We start from the raw sequence: 21,150 nt of genomic DNA on the forward strand, positions 1-21,150 counted from the left end.
GCAGATCTGCGCTGGGGTTGACGCGTCATTTGCTTCTGGTGAAGAACATATGGGACAACCGTAGGATCAAGTCAACGGCTTAAGCCCTCCTCTTTCATTTTGCATGTGCATGTCTCCTCAACATAGTATCTGGCTTGACCATTTCTTCTCGTATTTATTTCTGGAAGACGTTGCCACCACTCAGATTAATGCCGCCGAATGTCCACTGCCCAGCAGCCCAGATCCAGGCGGCCAGTTTTGGTTTCTTCCCGTCCTTGACATCATTCACAAGGTCCGTCACTCCCTGAAAACTCGATTCGCTGCGATCGGAGCTCCTCTTGGAATCTCTCGGGGGGACGGAGGTGCGGCCAACAGGGTCGGTGACGCCGTTCATGGCGTCGACGGCGGCGATCGCGGGGCCCTCGTCGAAGAAGTCTACGAGGGTGAACGTGGGTGGTTTACCGTATGCCGAGTTACATTGGGACAGGCTGTACCCGAGATTCCCAACGTCGTTGCCAGGCGCGTTGGTGGTGGTGATGTTGTCCACATTGGGAGTCTGGATATCGAACAGGCCTTCTACGTAGAGGAAGTGGTTCATCAGACCCATCCGATTGGAGGCAATAGCCGCTTGCGAGTTTCCTTGAACGACGGTCGGCCGGTCGGGTAGGCAGCTGAAGTTACTGGGCGAGCTGTTGTCGAAGGAATTCTCGAATATAAAGGTGAACTCGTCCATGAGGTAGGCATATTGGGTTGGAATAGACGCCGGGTTCGAGAGAGAGGCCACAAAGACGAGAAGTCTCTTGTTGGCTGTGATCAGCTCTTGCAGGGTTGGCCAGGCACCCGACGAAGGGGGCGTGCTTGTCGAAGGAGGGACGTAGGCATAGTCTGTGATCTGTGCCGTTGTGAAATGTGCCCCCAACTCCTCTGGGGTGGCATTGTCCGAGTTGACCAGGAGAATCGTCACGACTTCATTGGGATTGTTATCCAGCCACGTCTTAAGCTCTTCCAGCCAGTCTGATAAAACCCCCGCATCCAACAGATCGCAGGAAGAATGGCACAAGTGGTATTCCCCGTTCGACTGGTGAACTTGGGCAGAAAGCAGACGGACACCCGCCGACAGCTGTACTGTCGAATTGTAGTATTGATTTCCCGACGTCGAAAAGCCGGTAGAGGCATCTCGGACAAAAGGTGAGTCGTGGGCACCCAGATGGACGACACTATTGTAGGGTTTCGAGCACAGGGAAGGGGAGTTGTTGCATGCGGTCGATTGGCGTTTTGTCGCCGATACGTCGAGTGAAGCCGCAATGCCGACACTGAGGAGAGAGACGAGGGACAGAAGCGACCGTAAATGCATGTTTGCGAGTGTGGGAGAGAGGGATCGCGCAACTCCGTCGTAACACTGTGTCTCGTGCGGGATGTGGTATCTTCTCTATCCAATCTGTGTAGCAGTCAAGTTGTCCAAAAAAGAATTCACTCCACAAACTAAGAGATACAAAGGCAAGGCTGGGAGAAAAAGAAACAATGCAAAATGAAAAGAGAGGAAAGGTCCGAAGTCCTGCTTCTAACCTTGACACAGCACCACCACGGACGTTGCCTTGCAGCGGCTGAGGCTTGGACAGATGCCAGAAGCCTTGTGCAGGAGGAGACCTGGAGCCACCAGCCGCGCGTACGGAAACATTTGGCGGTGGCAGAGTCTAGCCTCGCCCCCAGATGCGGCACGCCGATCAAGCAAGTCTCAAACTGCGCTGGATGAACCAAGGTTGAAACAGGGATGGGCAGATCCAATCGAGGTGAACAAGTCAGCGGCCAAGCAATAGGTTTGGGTGGAATTTGCCAGGGCGGATGCGGTTTCGGCCTGACATTTTACTTGGAGGGGAGTACCTAGGCTGAGCACAGCCCACCAAACCCACTTTTTGAGGCTCCTAATTTTGGATTTGCTCAGGAAGAAGCCGATCTGGGGTGCAGCAATGGGAACAGAAGGCTTTGTACCGAGTACATCTCTGCGACAAGGTGCTGACACAGCCGCTTCCCCCGACGTTTGGAAACCTCCGCAGAAATCGGAGCCCGCATTAGACCTCTTGAGACACCTCGTGACATACACATCTGTGCGCAATCATGTAATGTTTGTGCAAGTCTATACCGAAAGAGAAATATCTTCTGGGGTAATTATGTTCTCAAGAATAGTGCGAGATGTGACACGATCAAGGGCAGCCGAGATAAACATCTGCCGCTCATCATATTACATCTGTCATAAATCCCGTCCTTCCACACTCCTTTGCACATATGGTTCTTTGGGGCTCCAATTGCCCATCAACCTCTCCTCGTCATCTTCTTCTCCTGCTTCTTCCGCGACTTCTCGTTCTCCCGCTCCAAAAACTTCCTCTGCTCCTCGGCGCTCATGCCCTTCATCTTTCGTTCTCTTTCTTCCTTCTTCATCTTGTCCAATTGTCTCAATCTCTCCTCTTCCGCCTCCTTATCCGAAATCTTCTTTAGCTTGCTCTTTTCCTGCTCGCGAATCGAATTGATCTTTCTGAGGACTTCGGGTCGGAGGCGGGACTGCGAGACGAGGAAGTCAGGTAGGCGAAGGAAAGCAGCAAAGACAGGCAGGGTAGGGAGGTAGTTGCCGTCAGAAGGAAGACGGAGTGAAATTTGAAGCCGCTTCTTCGGAACCGTCTCGTTCAAGTTGGTGGGTTTGTCGTGAGGTTGATCCGTGACGACGAGGTACTGGAAGTGGTCGGGGCCAGCTTCCTTGATTGCATCGACAAGCTCTTTGGTGAGCATCCAGTCACTGATTTCTGCAGACTCGCTCATACATGTAGCCCATTCGGGGAGTTTGGCGTGGTCCTTGGTGAATGTGAGAGAGATATCGTAACGTTCCTCGCGGAGTTTGCGCATCGCCAGCTTGTTCACCACGGCAAAGACGAACGGATCGTAGGTCGAGTTTCCCACGGATTTTGCCTTGCCCACTTCCTCAGATCCTGGGACGGCCGGTGGGACGAATTCCTTCTCCTTCCCATCAAAGGTGTAGATGACGGCTTCCATCCTTTCGGGTTTGGGCTTGACCGAATCGATAAACATTCCAGTGACTTCCTCAGCGAGCATTATCATCGGATTCATCCGTCTCTTCAAGTAGATCTGGATATCCATGAATGCGACGTTTTGACGTCCCGTCGCATACGACTCATACTCCCAGGCAGTCTTCTCTTTCAACAGATCTTCCGAGATGTTATCGCCCTTGTTCTTGACGACCTCCTTGAAAAAGCTCGCATCTCCAGGAGACACTCCACCGTCTGTAGTGGATTCGGTGTTTGGGATCGCGCCGTATCCAACGACCGCAAACTCTCGCTCCAAAAGAGGAGCATGGACACCCATCCACTTCTTCGCTTTGCGCCGGTTTGTCCTCGTTCCCCAGAAATGAACCAGGAGCGCGAGAAGTATGAACGGGATCAGGATTCCTTCCATCGTGAAGTCGGACAGCTGTGTCCGTTCCCACACGCGGTACCATTTCGTGTAGACCACCGGACGACCTTCAACAGCAGCTCCAGTTGCAGTAGCAGCTTGCGCATCGGCGGGGGAGACAGGGATGGAGGCTGGCGAGGGCGCAGGAGCAGCTGCAAAGTCTGCGAAATCTAGAAAGTCGACATTAGTAAGTAGGCACGAGACAATGGAGGGTGCTGTTTATTCACCTGCATCATCAGCAGCCACGGGCGCCTGGGAAGGCTTTGGGCCGAGAAGACCTTTGAAGTAGTCCATAATGACAAGGGAAGAGGAATGTTCTGGATCAAGCAAATGACCCGGACAGCTCTCCAAGCGCAGAAAAGGGCTGCGCTCTGTGTTGCGTTCACGAAAGAGGGAGGGAGGGAGAGGTAGAAAAGACAGTGGCTTGCTCCAGCTCTCCACAATTTGTACAAAAAGCACTCCGCGTGGGCTTTGCAGCATCCACTAATTAAGACTCGGTACGCAGAACTCTCTTAACGTCGTATTCTCGGTAGAACTGGCCACGAAGTCTCCGTGCCTGGCTACAATACCCAAACCCATAGGAAATGCAGCACTCGGGATATGGTTCTGGCTGTCTCAAATTGTCAATGCGCTACAGAGAAGTTAAAATAGCGGTCCGCCAGCGCCTTGTTGATATCGTTGGAATTGTATACACTTAACAACGGTACATAGAATGGTAATAAACCCAGCAATCAGGATCCATGAAAGGATCCTAAGCATCGTAGGAGTCTGACTTCTATCTACATCAACATCGTAATCCTCGTCACGCCATTAGTTGGTGGTACACCGCAAAAGAAACAGCAAACTTTTGGTGCAAAAGCTTCGCTAAAAGGAATTCAAGACGAGTTACAAAAACATCATCGCGCATAGGCTGGAGGAGGAATCGTCTCTTCCTCGCGAGGCAAAGGTCCAAAGCTGCCTTTAAGCCTTTCCTCTTCATACCGGTGTGCCATCTCATTGGCCATTTTCAACATCCAGGCGCGTTCGGCAATACTGCCCGCGTTGGATGCGTCTGCGACAAATTGAAGAAAATTTGGGAGAGCAGGCCGCGAGGGGCCTGCGATGGGGCGGGGCTCGGATTTTTCACCCACAACAACCTTGGGCTCGGCCGGTTGTCGAGGAAGGGGCGGTTCCTTCTGATCAAGTAGATACATCGAAGCCCGAGGTGTCTCGTCGTTATCGTAAGAAGGAAGTGTTCTTCGATTTCCAATACGCACGGTCGCGTTGGGATCCTTGGCTCGTGGGGTCTGATGGATGTCTGGTGATGGTTCTTCGATCTCATCCATGGCCTCCTGTGGTGGAATACCTTCGCTGACACTTCGCATCCCTCCCTGAAAGTTTGCCGTGCGCTTGATAGCGATGGGGCTTCTTGGCGGCGTGACAGGATTCAGGCTTTGAGTCGGATCAGAAGACATGGTGGCAGCAGGCGCTGAGAAGACAGAAGGCGCGGTTGATGCGCTTTCCGACACGCTGGTGGAATCAGCTGTCGAACCATCTTCGACGACCAATTCAGGTTCCCCAGTTTCCGGATGTGGGCGTAGGTCAACAACACGCTTCTTCCTCCTACGCGCTCTGTGTGCTTGCCCGTGTCTTCCACCACTTGTACTGAATCCATGACTTGAGGGGAAGCTCGACAGGGTCGGCCGAGAGAAAGCACTGTCCAAGGTATATGCTGTCGACGTGCTCAGACTTCCAGCATACGAGTGGCTGCGAGACAGGACTGGAGATGTTGTCCTGGTAAGAATTCCTGGCATCTCTCCTCTTTCCAAAGGACCCGTCCAGGCTCGGAAGACAGCATCTCGAATAGGAGGGGTAAACAGAGACAATGTGCGGTGAGAATCGGTCAAGGTGGCAAGTCGTAGGAGATTCTTTCGTGAGAATAGAGACTGTGTCTCGACGGATGAATCCAATGATAAAGACGCGACTTCTGCTGGGGTCAACACTGCGCCCGTAGAGTCGACTGGGTCTTGCGGTGGACTAGCCAACGGGTCAACCACAACTTCATCCCTTGATAGCTGCGTACTCCCGAGCTGACGTTCTTCTCGTGCTTTGTCCTCTGGAACTAACAGCTGCAAGGAGAGTCGATGGATAATTGCGGGTAGCTCGTCCATCAAAAGTCCACGCAGCTGGGTTTCAATCTCCTTCTGAAGAAAGTTTGCAACAAAAGGTATTGCGTCAAAAGTCGAGGATACACGTAGAGACTCCAGAGGGTCGTTGCGAAAAACCAGTGTCAAGCCTTTTTGTCTCGAGAAGACCAGAATAATGAATCCGGACAAGCGGAACTCGGACAAGGTGATCTGGAGCGGTATCGTCAGGCCTGTGTCAGCAGCCAAAGGTCGTGGTGTAGCAAACGCCGAGCGAGTGCTGAGGTATGTATTCAACGGGTTTGCTTGAACTTTTGTCTTCAGTGTAAGATATGCGTTGCCTTTGTACATCATCTTGAAAGTCCCGCGAAATCTATCCTCTGCCAGATCTCCAATCTCCAATATCTCCAGCTCAGGGGGAACATCTCCCAGATTGAGCTCATTAACAATTATATCGTCGACAATAATCGCAGGCTTAGGGTCGGCTCGATTGAGAGCATTGGTGAGGAGTTCTTGCGCGCGTGGCAGGAAGCCGGCGTCGGTAGACAATGGAGACCAGTTGAAGTTGAAGGCCATGGTTGACAAGGCCACTGAAAAATGTTTTTATGCCTTATAGTAAGGGGCAACCGCGTGTATCTCGCATTGTTTATCTTTGTGTATATATGCTCTGGCTCGGATGCCTGGATTGCTCACTCAGACAGAGCACATGCGCGCAGCAGCCGGAGGTCGGAGGTAGGAGGGCCAACTGATGTGATCCGCTGATGCGATCGGCTGCCTTGCAGTGTCTGTCTGCGCACCACCTGCCGTTTGTTGAAAAGGAGGGAAATAGACAGACTGAGGTGAATGAAAGTGAAGACTTTGATAAGGCAAGGGGAATGTCACTGGGTCGGTGGTCGATGTTGTATTCCTTGATTGCTAGACCCCAGGACCAAGTACCGAGATTGCAACCAACAAATTCTTTGGCATTGCATTTGCTTCTGTCTCGCCTATTGTGGCCGTCACCTGAGTTTCGGAAAAAGCAGGCGAGGAACTCGTCTGAGTTGCCGTTTTGAGTGCCTGCTGCTTGACGTCACTCGTCACTCCACACAAGACTGACAGCCTCAGCCTTGTCCCTATCAACACCTTCGAGGAGTCTGTATATATCATGTCGGATCATGTGTAAACGTATGTTGGTAGGTATTGGAGCTCAAGACTGTATCGTCCTGGACCTCCCTGTAGCGATACCACTGCAGAGAGGACAGAAGCCCACTTGTGACATAGTCCATCTTCCCTAGATCCAACATCTGCCACACCCACACCCGTTCTTGTACAATTCTTCACACAGCACAAAGACCTAAAGCAGAGCCCACATAGAGAATCTAGAAATTATTATATAAATATTGGTGTTACCCAAATTCTTCCACAATCGCAAAGACCCCTACTAGGAAAGAGACTACAAGAGTCAACAAACCAAAACATGGGATAGAAAGAGACTTAACGAAGTCAACACATGAAGGAAATGGTTCTAGTAGGCGATCCTCCTCCACCTCATCCTCCTCCTCTATCGAGCGAGAGATATATCAGGTACCTGGCACTGAGCCAAAGGAGTCAATATATCACAACCACGGAAAAACCTGCAACAGTGGGTTTAACTTACCACCACCCCCTTCGAAAGGGGCTGGTGGAAAAAGTTTTTTGTATTCTCAGAAGACATGGATTTTGTGAGGGGTGGACTTTGTGTGTGTGGAAGAGAGATTGTTGTGCCCTAGTCACAGTTGCCCCGGGCGGTCTCCCTGACTCCAGCAGCTTTCAGATTGACCAGACCTTACTCCAAGGACTGCAAGACTTCGGAGGGAGAGACTCTTGCATGGTACGGAACGTAATCCACAGCGATTGCCAGGAAGAGGAAGACCATTCTCTATGAACTCCTGCAGTCTTGCCACAGCTCGATCATGTCATCTGGCAAGCAGCTTGGTCACGAATACGCACGTTCGCTTGAGAGACAAGGCGTCAGTAACATATCCGATTCCTGCATTCCAGACTTCCTTCGGCGTATATTTATGTGATCAACGGCGCAAGGCCGTGCCCTTTATCATTTTGACAAAAGAGAGCTTCATGAGCAGTACTGAGCAGCAGCATCATCAGCCATTTCATGGTTCATTCCGTACTGTTATTCCCGGGGACTTGGTTGATAGAACAACGGAATCGGCTTCCCTTCTCGCGGCACAAGGTAGGGATGGTCTCGAATTAGCAGATTCAGCTTCCCAGAGCTTCCAATACAAGTATGTAGGTTGCATAATCATGTTCTACTGGAGTATGAGAACTTAAAAACGGGCATGGTTGTCAGTCCAGTGTGCAAGTACGTGACCGCGGCTCCTCGAGCCAGTACTCAGCCTGCCAGCACAGGAACAGCTTGGAAGAGCAATGGAAGAAATGTCCGCAGGGCAAACGAGAAGACTTTACGAAGCATCTCTCGATCAGGCACGGATACACAGTATCGGTGTAATCTGAGCAACCTGATCCGATAATCTGTTCCCGGTTCTGGACTGGATAAGACGACAAGTCACCTTACTCGACAACAACAGCACGCCACCCAATCGTCAATTATTCCTCTCCATTCTATCTCCACCTCCACATCCACCTCCACCTCCACGCTACTCTAATCGTACAACTTGTTCGCATGTTTAATGTTTATGCCCTTATCACTCTCACCCGCTTGTGTCAAAGCCGATCGAAAGAGCCGAATCCCCCTCACTGAACGAAAGAACCACACCTTCCCTTTCCATCGTCTATCTCCCTTTTTTTTTGGCCCTCGTCTCGCGCCATCCACCTTGTCTTTCGCACAATCGTTCTGCCTATCGAACTAACCAACCAGTTGGTTACCCCTACATATCTATGTGAGTGGGTAAGTGCCAGCCAGTAATTAAGCCTGCCGTCCGGTTAAATTCCAACGACGAACGACGTCTGGTACGGGTTGCCTCTTACAAAGCAATGTGATACTGCTTCGTGTTTCGCCCCTCCCTCGCGACGACCACGTTTCGTTTCGGGATTTAATTTCTGCGGGATCTATAAATGCATGTGTACAGCGGCTAAGAGAAAGGGAAGGGAAGGGAAGGGGAAGGAGAGTTGGAGACTGACTGTCGGCCTAGGTCATGTTGAGTGCAGTTCCAAACACGAGTTTCACGTAGGAGCATAATCATTATCCTACAACACGACATACCTCGCAGAATGTGCACGTGGACTGGAGAGCAGAGGTGGAATGTAGCAAGTACATAGGAAAGTCCTACGTAGTAATATACCAAGATTGGCCTTTTATTGTTCACTATTACCGACTTGGCTTTCCTTGAACAAGGTCCTGCAGGTTAAGGTAGGAAGGTAGCAAGGTAGGAAGGTCTATAGAGCCCCGTCTCACCGTATTCCGTTGACGTTGAATTGGGCACGCATATCCCCACATGATCTCACCGACCACGGCAGACCATCGCAGAATATACACAGCACGGCGTTCCATTCATTCATTACCCCATTCTGTCCAAATCCTCTCGTAGACGGACACAGACAGACACATACACAATGTTGAGAAGTCAAAGTCTGCTCTGATCTGGTCCGGTATTGTCCTGTCTGGTCTCTCAAACGACGCTCCGATGCTCGACCACGGCGGCGGCGTCTAGCTTCTCGGTGCCCGAGGCTAGCACGGCCCTGGTCTTGGGGTCGATCTCGACGTCGACGATGCCGACCTCGGCGTCCTCCCCATCGAAGATCTTGGCAATCTCCTCGAGCGTGGGGCCCTTGGTCTCGACGTACAGAAAGTAGACGAAGACGAGTTCCAGGGCGATCCAACACTTTTTTCCGCGTTGTTAATGAGTGGCAAAAGAGGATTAAGGTGATGGTAAACATAAAGGAAGGAAAAATGAGACGGAGCAAAGAGGAAGGGAAAAGGAAGAGAGTGCAATGAAAGACGGTTGTAAGATATAAGACATGACCGGGGATAGTGGATGTGTTCGGAAGAGAAAGCGAGCTGCGATGGGAAACAACTTACAGTGTAAATGGTATAGAGCTTCCAATTCGGCTTCAGGTGGTCAAATCCCAAAGGATTCACGTACTGGTTGATGACCAGCGCGACCTGGACCCAAAAGTTCATGACCATCAGACCCTTTGCGCGAATCTTGAACGGCAGGATCTCCACCGTGTACGCGACCAGCAGACCGGACCAGGCGAGGGCGTACGAAAAGTTGAAAATCCAGATAAAGGCCACCACGGCCTGGCCGGCGCCCTTGTTGTGGTGGTCCTGGTAGATGCTGGAGCAGATCGTCCAGATGGTGAAGCACACCAGCATGCCCGCCGTGGCGGCCAGGAAAAGTGGCCGTCGCCCGACCTTGTCGCACAGCAGCGCGCACGTGCACGACACGATCAGCGACATAATGGCCAGCCCGCCATTGAGGCCCAGCTGCGTGTCCGAGTTGGTGATGCCGATCGAGTTGTAGATGTCGGTCGCGTAGTACGACACCAGCCCGTTACCAGACCACTGCGAGAACAGACCCAGCGACGCGATCAGGAGCAGTCGGTACCGGTTCCCGCGCGTCTTGAGGAAGTCGAGGTAGCTGGACGACTTCTTGGCGACGAACTCCAGGCGCAGCGTCTCCTTGATCTCGGCGTACTCGAACTGCACTGTAGGGTGGAGGTCGTTGCCGTTGGCGTGGTACTTGGACAGGATCGCGAGAGCCTCGTCCGAGCGGTCTCTCGAGATCAGCCACCTGGGTGACTCTGGGATCCACCAGATGAAGATGATCTGGATAATGGACGGCGCGCCCTGGACGATGGTTGGGATTCTCCACGACCACTCGGTTGGGATGTGTTTGGTGCCGAAGGACAGCCAGGTGTTGATGATGGACCCCAAGTTCCACAGGCAATTGTAAATGGCAGTGATACGGCCTCTGTGCTGAGGATGGCACAGTTCGGTCAGCAGCAAAGGTGAAGACAGTTGGGCCATGCTGTTTCCGAAACCCATGAGGAATCGGCCACCCTTGAACATGGCGAGATTCTGAGAAGCGCCTTGAATCGCTGCGGCAATGATCATGATAATACAGCCAGCGACGATGGCCACCTTGCGACCAAAATGGTCAGCGACGAAGGGTCTGGATCGTGTCAGCAACGAAATCCCAACATGTCAACCGAGGTATGGACCCGACTTACACCACAGGCAAGCTCGCAATAGATCCAATACTGTACAAGGCGGTCAAAAGACCCAGATTCGAGCCTTGGGGGTCGTCGAAGTAGTCCTTCCATTGATCCAGAATACGGATGTTGTTTAACATAGATCTGTGAAATGTCAGTCGCTACACATCAATACGACGATTATATCCATCCATTTGCGCACACTTACCCATCATAGCCGGTTGTCGCGGAAGCCACACAGATGATGGCCGCGTAGAAGTAAAGCTTCCTCAACCCAGGATCTTGCAGCCAGTTGACTCTTTCGAGCTCTGGTGCTTCGGCCTGAGCAATCTGCACCTCGTCGGCGTGCGTGACGCTTTTCTTGATTTTAGGAACCATGACGAGCAGTAAGTCAAGCCGAGGGTGAGGGAGAAGCTGGTCAAGGTGTTGCGCTCGTGCGTGGAGAACGCTCAAGCCAGTCTCTTCCAGAGGGCAGACATAGCTCTATATATGTACATCTGGAATCGAGCAGTGCCATCCATCGGAACCACTCCCAGAGAAGTCCTTGGAGAGCCATCTGCCGACTTAGCCAGTGTTCCGGCTGAATTGCGGAAGTCAAATCATGCAGCTCGAAGAGCCAAAAGGAGCATCAGCCTGGTCGGCCAAAGTGACACAGGCCAGAGTGGATCGACATGAGGTGCCATCGACCAAGAAAGTCTGGATGGAATCACAGTTGTCCTGGGGCCACGAGGACTCCTTTCGACCGCCTGAGGGAAGATGTAACCAGGGAACACATTCGTGTCAGTGTCGCAATGATAATCAAGGCCCTGGGCGGCGGACTGGCGGACATTCCATTCGTTCGCTTGGGGTTTAGCGCTCCTTCTGCAAGCTAGAATGTCTCCTGGAGGTATAGCTGAGTCCGCCATTGATTATTGAGACAGGGGTCACACCGTCAGTGGCTTTTTCATCGTTTCTTGCTTGGTACTTCTTGGTTGTTCTTGTCTAGGACTCAAAAAGTATTCCGGTGGTGTCTGATAATTCAAATTCTCCTAGGCATATGTGGAACTCTTCGCCACTTCTACCCCGTATATGAAAGGCAAATGCTCCAGCCTTGGCCGTCGTGGAGAAGCTTGCACACGGTACGGGGAGACCGCAAGAGTGGCGTTCATGACGTCGCAAAGGGGCAATTCCTCGTGAAGTGCGTTTCTTCTTGCATGGTCATAACCTAATGGATCGGACGAGATGAATGTTACTCGTACAGCCGGATTCCTTGGGGCGCGGACTTCTGACGGGGCACGAGTGATGGAACCAACTCCTTTCATTACCCCAGATTTGCAGTCTCAAATTCCCACATTTGGGCGACTTGAGAGGAGCTGGTCATGGCTAAACGGGGCAGATCCATCAATCAGAATGAGCCCCCTTGCTCTTCTGCCCTCCTTTTTGTTCTGGGGCCAACTTCTGTGCTTTTCCGACTAAATTCCCATCAGGCTAATCGTCGGGCAGCCCCATGGGGTTTATTGGTCTTTTTTTTCCCTCCTCATTCGAAATCTCCCGTTCGTTCTCCACGGTGGAGAGATAGTTCGTCTACTCGTAGCTCGGGCTCCGGCTCATCCCGTACCTTCTCCATTATCGAGGTATTTGAGATTGAAATCTAGAAGACGGCCGTAGTGGCTATTGCTGATGGTTGACATCCGATCTAGGCAAACATGGGTACCGGATCGGGGGGCATAAGGCTAAATTGGCCGGGACAAATCTTGTGTAACTCGAAGTCTTGGATGATGCTACCTCTTGAGCACGGTAGGTTTGACGTTTTTCAGGGATTTAGAAGGATAGAAGATGCAAGCCTGAACCGTGACTGGGTCTGAATTGATGGTGTGATGGTGTAGTGGTTGCCGTGTGGCAGAGGATCGATCACTTTGTCAAGTTTTCCAAGCGGAAACCAGGCCTGCTGCTCGACCACGAGGTTAGACTGGGTCATGAAGCACAAAAGTTCTTCCAGAATTGAACCGAAAATGTACCTCACCAGAGGCAAAGCTCCAAAGGCAATCTTGATGACTGATACCCGTCAAATTGCCGTGGCGAAGATTTGATTATGAGTGAACGAGTGCAGCCGAGGAGCAATCGAATGAGACTGGTTGAGGAAACTTGGATGCGGTTGGGAGGCACGGAGGGTAGGCATTATTACCCGGGGCCCCATGCTATGGTTGACTCGTCTGTGAGTACCTCGTACATGCAGCGACAATAATGACAGCTGCCATGTTGCACTAGAGCACGCTGACAAGCCTCAAGGGTAATTGCTTTAGACAGCCTGAGATAATGGTAATCATACACCTCTCGCTCCCTTGAAACGAGCTTGTCACCATTGCAAAGTCCTCGACTTCAATGCAAGCGGGCTTCAATAAATCAAAGTCCAACAAGCTCAATCAAATACTTGGAAGCAAAGTCTTTGTAGGCAATATACATGTTCAACTAAGTATATATAACTATTTATCTCTTTCTCATCGCGATTCTATTAATGCTCCAGGTAGTCTTCCTGGGCTCTTTGGTGCAACCATTCGTCTTACACGACCTCCTTGCTGGGCATTTCCACATTGACCTTCTTGTGGACACCCTCATCAACAGAGCCAGCAGCATCGGATCGGCCCTCTTCTTCCACTTCCTTGGTCTCCTCCTCGGCCGGAAGATCTTCGAGTTCTTCGGGCAGAGTCAGGTTGAGGAGCATGGCGACCAGGGCGGTGATGGCAAAGCCCGTCTCGCAGACAAGTTCAATGGCATCATAGAAGCCGCGGAGGGATCGGTTGTCTCCATCATAGGTAAACACATAGGCGAACCAGGTGGGGACCAAGGTGGCTCCGTACCCAAGAGCGAGCGCTGCAGTGAGGATGAATCGCGTTCGGCGGTTGAAGGGGACGCGGTTTACAATAGCCATTCCAGACACGGCGCTATCATTTTCATGTCAGTCAGTGATCGGGAAGCTTGTGAGGGAAAAGCAGATTACTCACACTGCGCAGAACAGGAATGTGGTCATGCCTCCAAGAACCGGCGAGGGAATGGCAACAAGTGCTGCAGAGAATTTGGCGAAGATGCCGGCCACGATAAGGAAGACTGCATAACGGGTCAGTTATGACTCACGAATCGAATCAAAGTCTGCACTTACAGCAGCAGAAGTATCCAGCCTTGCGGTTTGCACAACGGGTAAGGGCAATAACACCGTTGTTTTGGGCAAACGTTGACATAGGGGTGATAGTCATCAAGGCGGCTAAGCATCCATTGAGTCCATCAGCCAAGACGCCTCCTTGGATTCGAGACTCGAATATTGGGCCTTCGACCTCGAGCCGTGAGACATCGCAAGTGGCGGTGACATCGCCAATGGCTTCGCAGGCGCAGATAATGAAGACAACCATGACGGGCAAGACGATGGGTCCGTAGAGCGAGAGCTTGAAGGTCTTGACCCAGACGAATGAGCCGACAGGGGCTGCCGTGATGCCTGAATCGTCAAAGTAGCCGCAAGCCGCAGCCACGATACAGCCCATCAATAGACCGAGGATGACGCTGGTGGATTTCATGATTGGAGAGCCAAACCGCTCGCAGAGCAAAATGGTCACGAAGACCAAGAAGCCCAGACCAATGAACTCGGCACTGCCCCAGGGAAGAGCGTGCGGAGCTCCCACCGAAGGACACAGGGCGAAAGGCCCCTCTTCTGGACGCGAGGCGCAAAGGCCTGATCCGCCAGCCCAATTCATAAAACCTGTCTCGATTAAATGAACACCGATCAGGATGACAGTTGGACCAGTGACAATGGGCGGGAAGATCCTGCGCAGTGCCTTGGGTGGCAAGAAAGAAAGTGCGATTTCGACCAGAGCACACAGCGCACACGTGCCAATGAGAGCACCATAAGCATCGGGGCAGGGCAGGCGATTTCCTTCGGCATCGAGTTGACACTTGCCATTTGCGTACATTTGCGCGAAAGCACCGGTAGCAACGGGGATAATGGCGAAGGATGTCCCCACGACCGAGATCAATCCCGTGCCAATATAGTACGGTGTCCTCCAAATATGGAACCGAGTGATCTGAATAGAGGAGAGGATACCACACACTATCAGAGAGGTGCTGACGAGATATTGTTGGTAGTCGGCTGGCAAATTGACACCTCCTTGGCCGGACAGAATGATGGGTGGCGTCATTATACCCGCCAACATGGCCAGAGCATGCTGGAAGCCCAGTAGGAAAGCCAGAACAATTGGCATGGAATCATGGAGGCCGAAAAAGGGCGCTGCCCGGCGGGGCTTCTTGAGAAACGGGATGTTGGGTCGGAAAAGAAATGCATAGTCATATTCGCCAATCAGGCCATGTTTGGTGAAGAAGGTCTTGCGGAGGCTGTTCATACGGTCGGCAAGAGTCTTTTTGGGGCCCATGTCTGGCCCAATGCGGTCGCCTGCGCCCATTGTGAACAATGACTTGGGTTGGTGGGCTCGACTTGAGGAATAGGTCGCTGAGGGCGGGGGTTGTGTTGGGGGGGTGAGCAGTTTGTTGGTGGTCGCGTGCTCAATTCAGTTGAGGTTCAGTTGTGTAGACATCTTTTTCACCACCCCCAGAGTGACGTCCCAGTCCTCTCTTTATACAGATAATGCTCGAGCAAGAGAAGATTCTGACTCGCCGGGCCATGGCCACCTCCGTTCAAGAGCTGCAAAGTCAATTCTTGTTGATCAGGCGCTGATCCAAACTGGGCGTTCGGCCAGATTGGTTCTGTGGGCAGCCATATCACGATGGCCAGATTGGCGAAAGAGTCTGATAATATCGATGCCCCATCATGACGGCCAGCGGCGACGAGCAATCAGTAGCAATAAAGGCTAGGCACTGATTAGGACCTCTCTGGACCCTTAGCAGCTGCGACAGGGTCCTCGCATTGGTGAAAGGCCCTGGACAAGGGGCACAACCAAGAAGAACTTTCTCCGAACACCGGGTATCGTAGTGCGCAGGCTGCGTCGGGACACGCCTGTGAGAGGCTGCGCGTTATCAAGACACGCTGATTGGCTCGGAGAGCACCGACCGTCTCGATAAAATGCTTGGCATCAACCGAACTTGACCAATGCCTGCGGCTCTTCACTCGGGATTCTTTTCTCTCTCTCGCTTTTCTGGCTGGGCAGACCATGCTTGCTTCTGTTCATGATATTTTCAACCAGCTGGAGTACTCGGTACTTGCAGTCTTTTCAGATGTTAGACGTTTTCTGCCCCTTACACCGACCGCCGGGTAAGAAGTCCTGCCACGAGGACCGATTCTCAAGAAGAAAAACAAGCGTGGTCCGCAGTCGGAAACCCCTCGACCCCATACTTTTCCGTACCCAGAGTACATGTCTAGACCCATTGACAGAAGGAAAATGCAAATGGGTCACGCTAGCGATTCATATCAGATCGCCATCAGTCTCCTCCCATTGGCCCCCTTGAGTAGATCACAAAAACCCCGTTGTCATGAATTTGACGCAAGAGCTCCTACTGCTGTGAGTATCTGACCACTTGGTCTCGGCTTTCGGTTGCCCCAAACCAAGGCTCGTGATGTAACTGCGACCTTTCATGATTTAGCGATAAGGAAACAACATTTTCTGCTTCATCATATGGTCAGATTTAGTCCAAAGCTGACTGTATTAGTGGAAAATCTCCATCAACATATGACGAGATTGTGTACTGTGTAATCTGCATGCTTTGTCGTTGACCCTTGACCAGTTTCCTAATCTTGTTCCTCCTGTCGTTTTTCGAAGCGATTCGCCTTTGATGTCTATTCAAAACGTTCTGGCCAGCGGACTCCAACGTCTCAATGTCGGCCCAAAGAAGAAAAGAACATATACCAGCACAACCAAACCGATGGAGATAAATCCCAGTGTCGAGAACGCCCATCTGATGTCCATGTTTTCAAACATGGCAACACCAGCGTGGGCGCAACCTGCCGCAATGAGAAAACTTGGGATGAGGAAAGCAGCAATGGCGCTGGCAGCCACGTTCGGGTACGAATCCGTGATGTAGTTAAGCATTGCCAACCAAAGAAGCGGGTCACAAAAGCCGAGCACGCCGCCTGCCACGACAGGAGACCAGAATGACACGGAGCCTAACCACGGATTAGGGCCAAAACATTATGCGCTACAATGAGGCATTGAATACTCACCATCGCATGTCCAAGCAAACCAGAACAGACTGATTGGAAACAGCCACACAGTCACCAGAGAGGTGAGGAAACGGGCTTCGGGCCGATGGCGCCCGTGCTTCAACCTGTCGCGGCGAAAGAGGTAGGTTTGGACCGGCACGAAAATGAACGTCACCGTGACCCCTATTTCTCGCTTAGAAACAGTACACAAATTCTCAAAAGCAATCACGTACCAACACAAAAGTTGAGATAGGTCAACGAAGCTCCGATATAACTTAGGCCGTTGTTGAAGACAAACACATCGAAGACGCCATCGAGGTAGAGGAACAGCAAACCGTAGGCAAATCCATTATATCTGAGCCCACGAGTCAGTCGGTAATATCTCTGAAACATGGGAGATACTCACAATCCGAGAGATATCACAATCGGCTCGGTGAACATGATCCTTAGTGCCATTGTCGCCACAAACTTCAGCTCCCGCACGACGGACAGCCTGCTTGACCCGAGCGCAATATCCACGGCATTTTGATCGACACTACCTCGTCGCTTGACCGCTCTGGCGATGACGAGTCGGGGTAAAGTCTCAGGAATGAAGCAGAGCAGAACGGCAAATGCGCCGCCAATGATGATATTGATGTAGAATATCCAGCGCCATCCCAGGCTCTCGTTTTCTGCAATCCACTCTCCTATCGGAGAACCCAGGCTTGGTCCAAAGTTGGCAGAGAGGACGAAAAGAGCCATGGGTTGCGCCGCACCATCATGGTCGCCGAAGAGATCGGCAATGGTGCCCGCAACGTTACACAACGCAACAGAGCCCGCGCATCCGATGAGGAAGCAGAAGATGACCAACATGGGAAAGTTGTCGGCCAGGGCGGTGCCGATGTTGAGAATCGCATAGAAAAGGGTTGCGCCCACGTATACCCATTTCCTCCCTCCAATGTCGGACAAGGGGCCAAGGAAAGCAGGTCCCACGGCGGTGCCGACGATGAACATACTCTGGCCGAGCGTGGCGACCTGCGTGGAGCTGGTCCACTTCTCCATGATCAAAAACTCGACCGAGACGTACGTCGTCGATGTCAGGGTGACAAAGATCTGGAGAAGGCAGTACACAGAGATGATGGACCATTTCTTCCACCACGGCCATCGGATCGGATGCGCATCCGAGTTGGTCTCAATCTTGGACAGAAGAGCAAGAGGATCATCTTGGTCGATGCTCGCCTCGAGGTCGGCATTTCGCGGTACACTTTCCTTCTTTTCGAGCATGTCGGGAGACAGCTCCGGCGGGGAGGTCGTATCACCCGTCATATTTCAAGGTGCCGTATGTAAGGCTGGGACAACGGGTTCGCAGGAGCCAGACTCACCCTTTGTGAGCAGTGACTCCAGTGGACAAGGAGCAGGCCAAATCGGCGTCCTAACAGAGACGGCGAGACGGAATGACAGAGCGAAAACATCCTGAGGAAGGACATTGATAAAATATGAAAAAGAGCACAAAGTGGATTTCGCATTTGTGGAGCCAGCTCGGGCTGCGGGTGATGCCATAGCCCACGCATCAGGATTAGGATTGCGCGCGAAGCTTGAGAATGCTTATCGCAAGGCTTGAACACCAGCCAGTGACGTGTGGTGGGCGCATTCGGCCGTTGGATCGCCTCAGCAAGGCCTGATGAGATGAGGGATGAGGCGCTGGCCTCTGCTTGGTTGTAACTGGCATTGTTATCAATGGAGAGAGGAAACCACGATCGGACCAGTGACGAAGAGAGGAATCGACTTGTACACCACTGATAGCGGCACGCGTCGGAACAAATTGGCGAAAGTTGGCTGCAACCATGGGGAACTTGTTGAGGGAAAAAATCTGCCCGCACCACCAAGAACCACCGAGTCGGCGTGCCCAGTGATTGTCTGTGATGACGTGAAGCCCAAGCTTTTGCCCTGCAGCGAATAGCAATAAATAAGATAGCGGCAGTGGGGTTAGGGCTAATACATTTCAGGCTAGAAGCCGGAAACGGGCAAGGAGCGTGGCAGCCTTTCCCCCCAAATGCAGTTCCTGGTCAGATTCGTGTCCATCATGCACAAACTGGAATATCAACACGACACAGCCAGAGAGAGGAAGGAATTGGTGGTGGCTCATCTGACAAGACAGACTGCTGAGCTCTGGCATTCCAGTCAGCAATATAGATAGAGAGATAGCCATCGGCCAACTGATTCGCCGCGTGCGGGTGCAAAGTCCTGACGATCCCGGGCGGGCTTCTTTCTACAGGTTACTGAGTACTGAGCACCGAGCATAGAGGACAGGGATCCTAATCGCTTCTTCTTTTGAGGGATTCGAGGAGCTGTGAGACGAGAGATGTCGCCAAGTCCATGCACCTCGGCTACAGCACCCAAATGCGACCTTGAGAACCATGTGTCAGTGTCAGTGGGAACCGGATCCAGTCCCCTCCCTGCAATACACGAGCCTGGGAAGGGGTGGTAAAGCACTACTCCGCCACGTGTAAGACCTCCATACAAGGTATACGAGAGTGCTTGTAGCACCAGCCGCACGGGACGACCCCAAAGCTGTAAGAACTCTGAGTGGCCAAGCCAACAAGCCGGGCCTCCGCGGAACTTACTTGTTATTTGTTCTCGGCAGGGCAAAACTCTCAGATCACCGTTCTTCGAGGTGAGGTCAATTCTGGACAGTAAAGATTGGTATGGTCGCTATCTCCATGATATGTATCGCATGGCGGATCTAGGACAATGCGGCTGAGTGCGGTTCGGTCAGAGTTTGTGGTTGTGGTTGAGGTTGCTGTTGCTAGTAGCAGTCGATGTACTTTTTAATCGCTCGCATGTCGATGCCTTCCACATCTCCGTCTTCGGCATCTGGCGATCTATATGTAGTGTATAGTATTTGTGCTTTTGTCACGGCTATTCCAGCCCAAAATTCTCCACCGTCTGCGGTCCGTACTACAATGAGGCAAGAGCCTCGGTCCTCGACTGACTATTCGGATCCAGGTACGGAGCCTCGCCGATGCCCACAGCACGGTGTCCAAAACGCTCGCCTAGGCCATCGTAATCAAACGTGGCGCAGTGGAAGACGCTTCGGTTATCCCAGATCGCTGTGGTCGCAGAAAATGGATTAGCGTCCTGCACCCTCACAGCAATACTTGAGAGGAGCTGGCACAAACTTACCAATGTCATTTTCGTTCCTCCACTTGAATCTCACTTGCAGGTCGTGGTTGTTCACGATCATCCCATGCAATTTCTTGGACAGCTCCTCCGTCTCCTCGGCATTCAGGTCGCTGAACGACTTGGGAAACGTCCCGATCGCATAAACGCTCTTCCACCCGGTGACCGGATTTGTCCTCACCACAGGATGCTCAGCGCTCAAATGCTTGCCCACGTTCAACGGCGATCCTCGCGGTTTATCATACAACGTCGCCCTCCCTTGCTGCTCGGCTCTGATGAACCCGTCCCCGACAAATTTTGCCGTCAGCCCTTCGAGGAATTTTTGCCACGGTCGGCTCATGCGATCGTATATCTCGTAACCACTGGCCCAGAGGGTATCCCCGCCCGTCTTGGGCAGCTGGGTTAGTCTCAAACTCGTATAGTCCGCGGGCGCTGGCTCGAATTGGATGTCGCTATGCCATTGGGCAGCGTCGTACTTGCGTTTGTTCTTGATATCGCCAGCATCGAAGAGTTTCTTGCGGGATATAGATGAGATGTTGCTGATCTCCAAATCATGTCCGAACTCGCTGGTTCCGTTGAGGACGGGATGGATGTGGAGCGTCGAAGAAGATGGCTTGCCGGTCAACTCTCCGAGGCGTTGGCAGAACTTCTTTTGCAGATCGTCCGTCAAGTTGTCCTGTTTGCGGAAGAAGACGACTCCACGCTCGCTGACTAATCCCAAAGTATGGTTAATATCACGCTGTTACAAGGGATCGCGAGGCTATGGGTGAACTCTCGTGCTTTGAAATTCAAACAGGGAGTTCATACTTGTGATGGCAAGATCTCTCAAGAGTGTATCCGCGTCCGCGGACTGAATCAAGTCATCCACAATGTTGACGTTCAGGAACTCTCGACCAATAATTGGCGTCAGGTCTTCCGATTCAAATTTCTCGTTCAGCAATCCACTCTGTTTGAGCGGCTTTCGGGGACCCTGCCCATCGCCGTTGCTGTACGCGGTCGAATGACCGTTCGAATAACTCTCGCCAAGGGAGCCCATGATTTCAGCCAGGTACAGCCTTATCTCCTTGTATCAATTGGTGTCGAAGGGAAATAGATCTGGGCGACCGACACTTATTACCTGAACAGAGACTTACCGTGAGTGTAGAATTGAGGATAACGATGAGT

General features: G+C 52.0%; 7 protein-coding genes across 7 annotated transcripts; all 7 read right to left on the bottom strand.

The window, feature by feature from the left end:
• Positions 1-154: 154 nt before the first annotated feature.
• On the bottom strand, positions 155-1,333 carry Z517_07886 (uncharacterized protein; the record flags this gene model as incomplete). The annotated part of the gene is made up of 1 exon (XM_013426407.1): positions 155-1,333. The coding sequence occupies one exon, from the start codon at positions 1,331-1,333 to the stop codon at positions 155-157; it is 1,179 nt and encodes a 392-aa protein (XP_013281861.1).
• A 956-nt stretch (positions 1,334-2,289) lies between these two features.
• Positions 2,290-3,732, bottom strand: Z517_07887 (uncharacterized protein; the record flags this gene model as incomplete). The annotated part of the gene is made up of 2 exons (XM_013426408.1): positions 2,290-3,608; positions 3,666-3,732. 2 exons carry the CDS (start codon positions 3,730-3,732, stop codon positions 2,290-2,292), a joined length of 1,386 nt encoding a protein of 461 aa, XP_013281862.1.
• A 602-nt stretch (positions 3,733-4,334) lies between these two features.
• Z517_07888 (uncharacterized protein) lies at positions 4,335-6,137 on the bottom strand (the record flags this gene model as incomplete). The annotated part of the gene is made up of 1 exon (XM_013426409.1): positions 4,335-6,137. One exon carries the CDS (start codon positions 6,135-6,137, stop codon positions 4,335-4,337), a length of 1,803 nt encoding a protein of 600 aa, XP_013281863.1.
• Positions 6,138-9,166: 3,029 nt separating this feature from the next.
• On the bottom strand, positions 9,167-11,090 carry Z517_07889 (uncharacterized protein; the record flags this gene model as incomplete). The annotated part of the gene is made up of 4 exons (XM_013426410.1): positions 9,167-9,379; positions 9,577-10,672; positions 10,731-10,856; positions 10,921-11,090. The coding sequence occupies 4 exons, from the start codon at positions 11,088-11,090 to the stop codon at positions 9,167-9,169; spliced, it is 1,605 nt and encodes a 534-aa protein (XP_013281864.1).
• Positions 11,091-13,251: 2,161 nt separating this feature from the next.
• Positions 13,252-15,136, bottom strand: Z517_07890 (uncharacterized protein; the record flags this gene model as incomplete). The annotated part of the gene is made up of 3 exons (XM_013426411.1): positions 13,252-13,633; positions 13,694-13,796; positions 13,849-15,136. 3 exons carry the CDS (start codon positions 15,134-15,136, stop codon positions 13,252-13,254), a joined length of 1,773 nt encoding a protein of 590 aa, XP_013281865.1.
• A 1,332-nt stretch (positions 15,137-16,468) lies between these two features.
• Z517_07891 (uncharacterized protein) lies at positions 16,469-18,132 on the bottom strand (the record flags this gene model as incomplete). The annotated part of the gene is made up of 4 exons (XM_013426412.1): positions 16,469-16,791; positions 16,849-17,010; positions 17,061-17,182; positions 17,234-18,132. The coding sequence occupies 4 exons, from the start codon at positions 18,130-18,132 to the stop codon at positions 16,469-16,471; spliced, it is 1,506 nt and encodes a 501-aa protein (XP_013281866.1).
• Positions 18,133-19,764: 1,632 nt separating this feature from the next.
• Z517_07892 (uncharacterized protein) lies at positions 19,765-21,022 on the bottom strand (the record flags this gene model as incomplete). Its single annotated transcript, XM_013426413.1, has 3 exons — positions 19,765-19,916; positions 19,990-20,697; positions 20,794-21,022. The coding sequence occupies 3 exons, from the start codon at positions 21,020-21,022 to the stop codon at positions 19,765-19,767; spliced, it is 1,089 nt and encodes a 362-aa protein (XP_013281867.1).
• Between the last annotated feature and the right edge of the window lie 128 nt (positions 21,023-21,150).

The sequence above is a fragment of the Fonsecaea pedrosoi genome, assembly GCF_000835455.1.
Source record: "Fonsecaea pedrosoi CBS 271.37 unplaced genomic scaffold supercont1.5, whole genome shotgun sequence".
NCBI classification, from domain to species: Eukaryota; Fungi; Ascomycota; class Eurotiomycetes; order Chaetothyriales; family Herpotrichiellaceae; genus Fonsecaea; species Fonsecaea pedrosoi.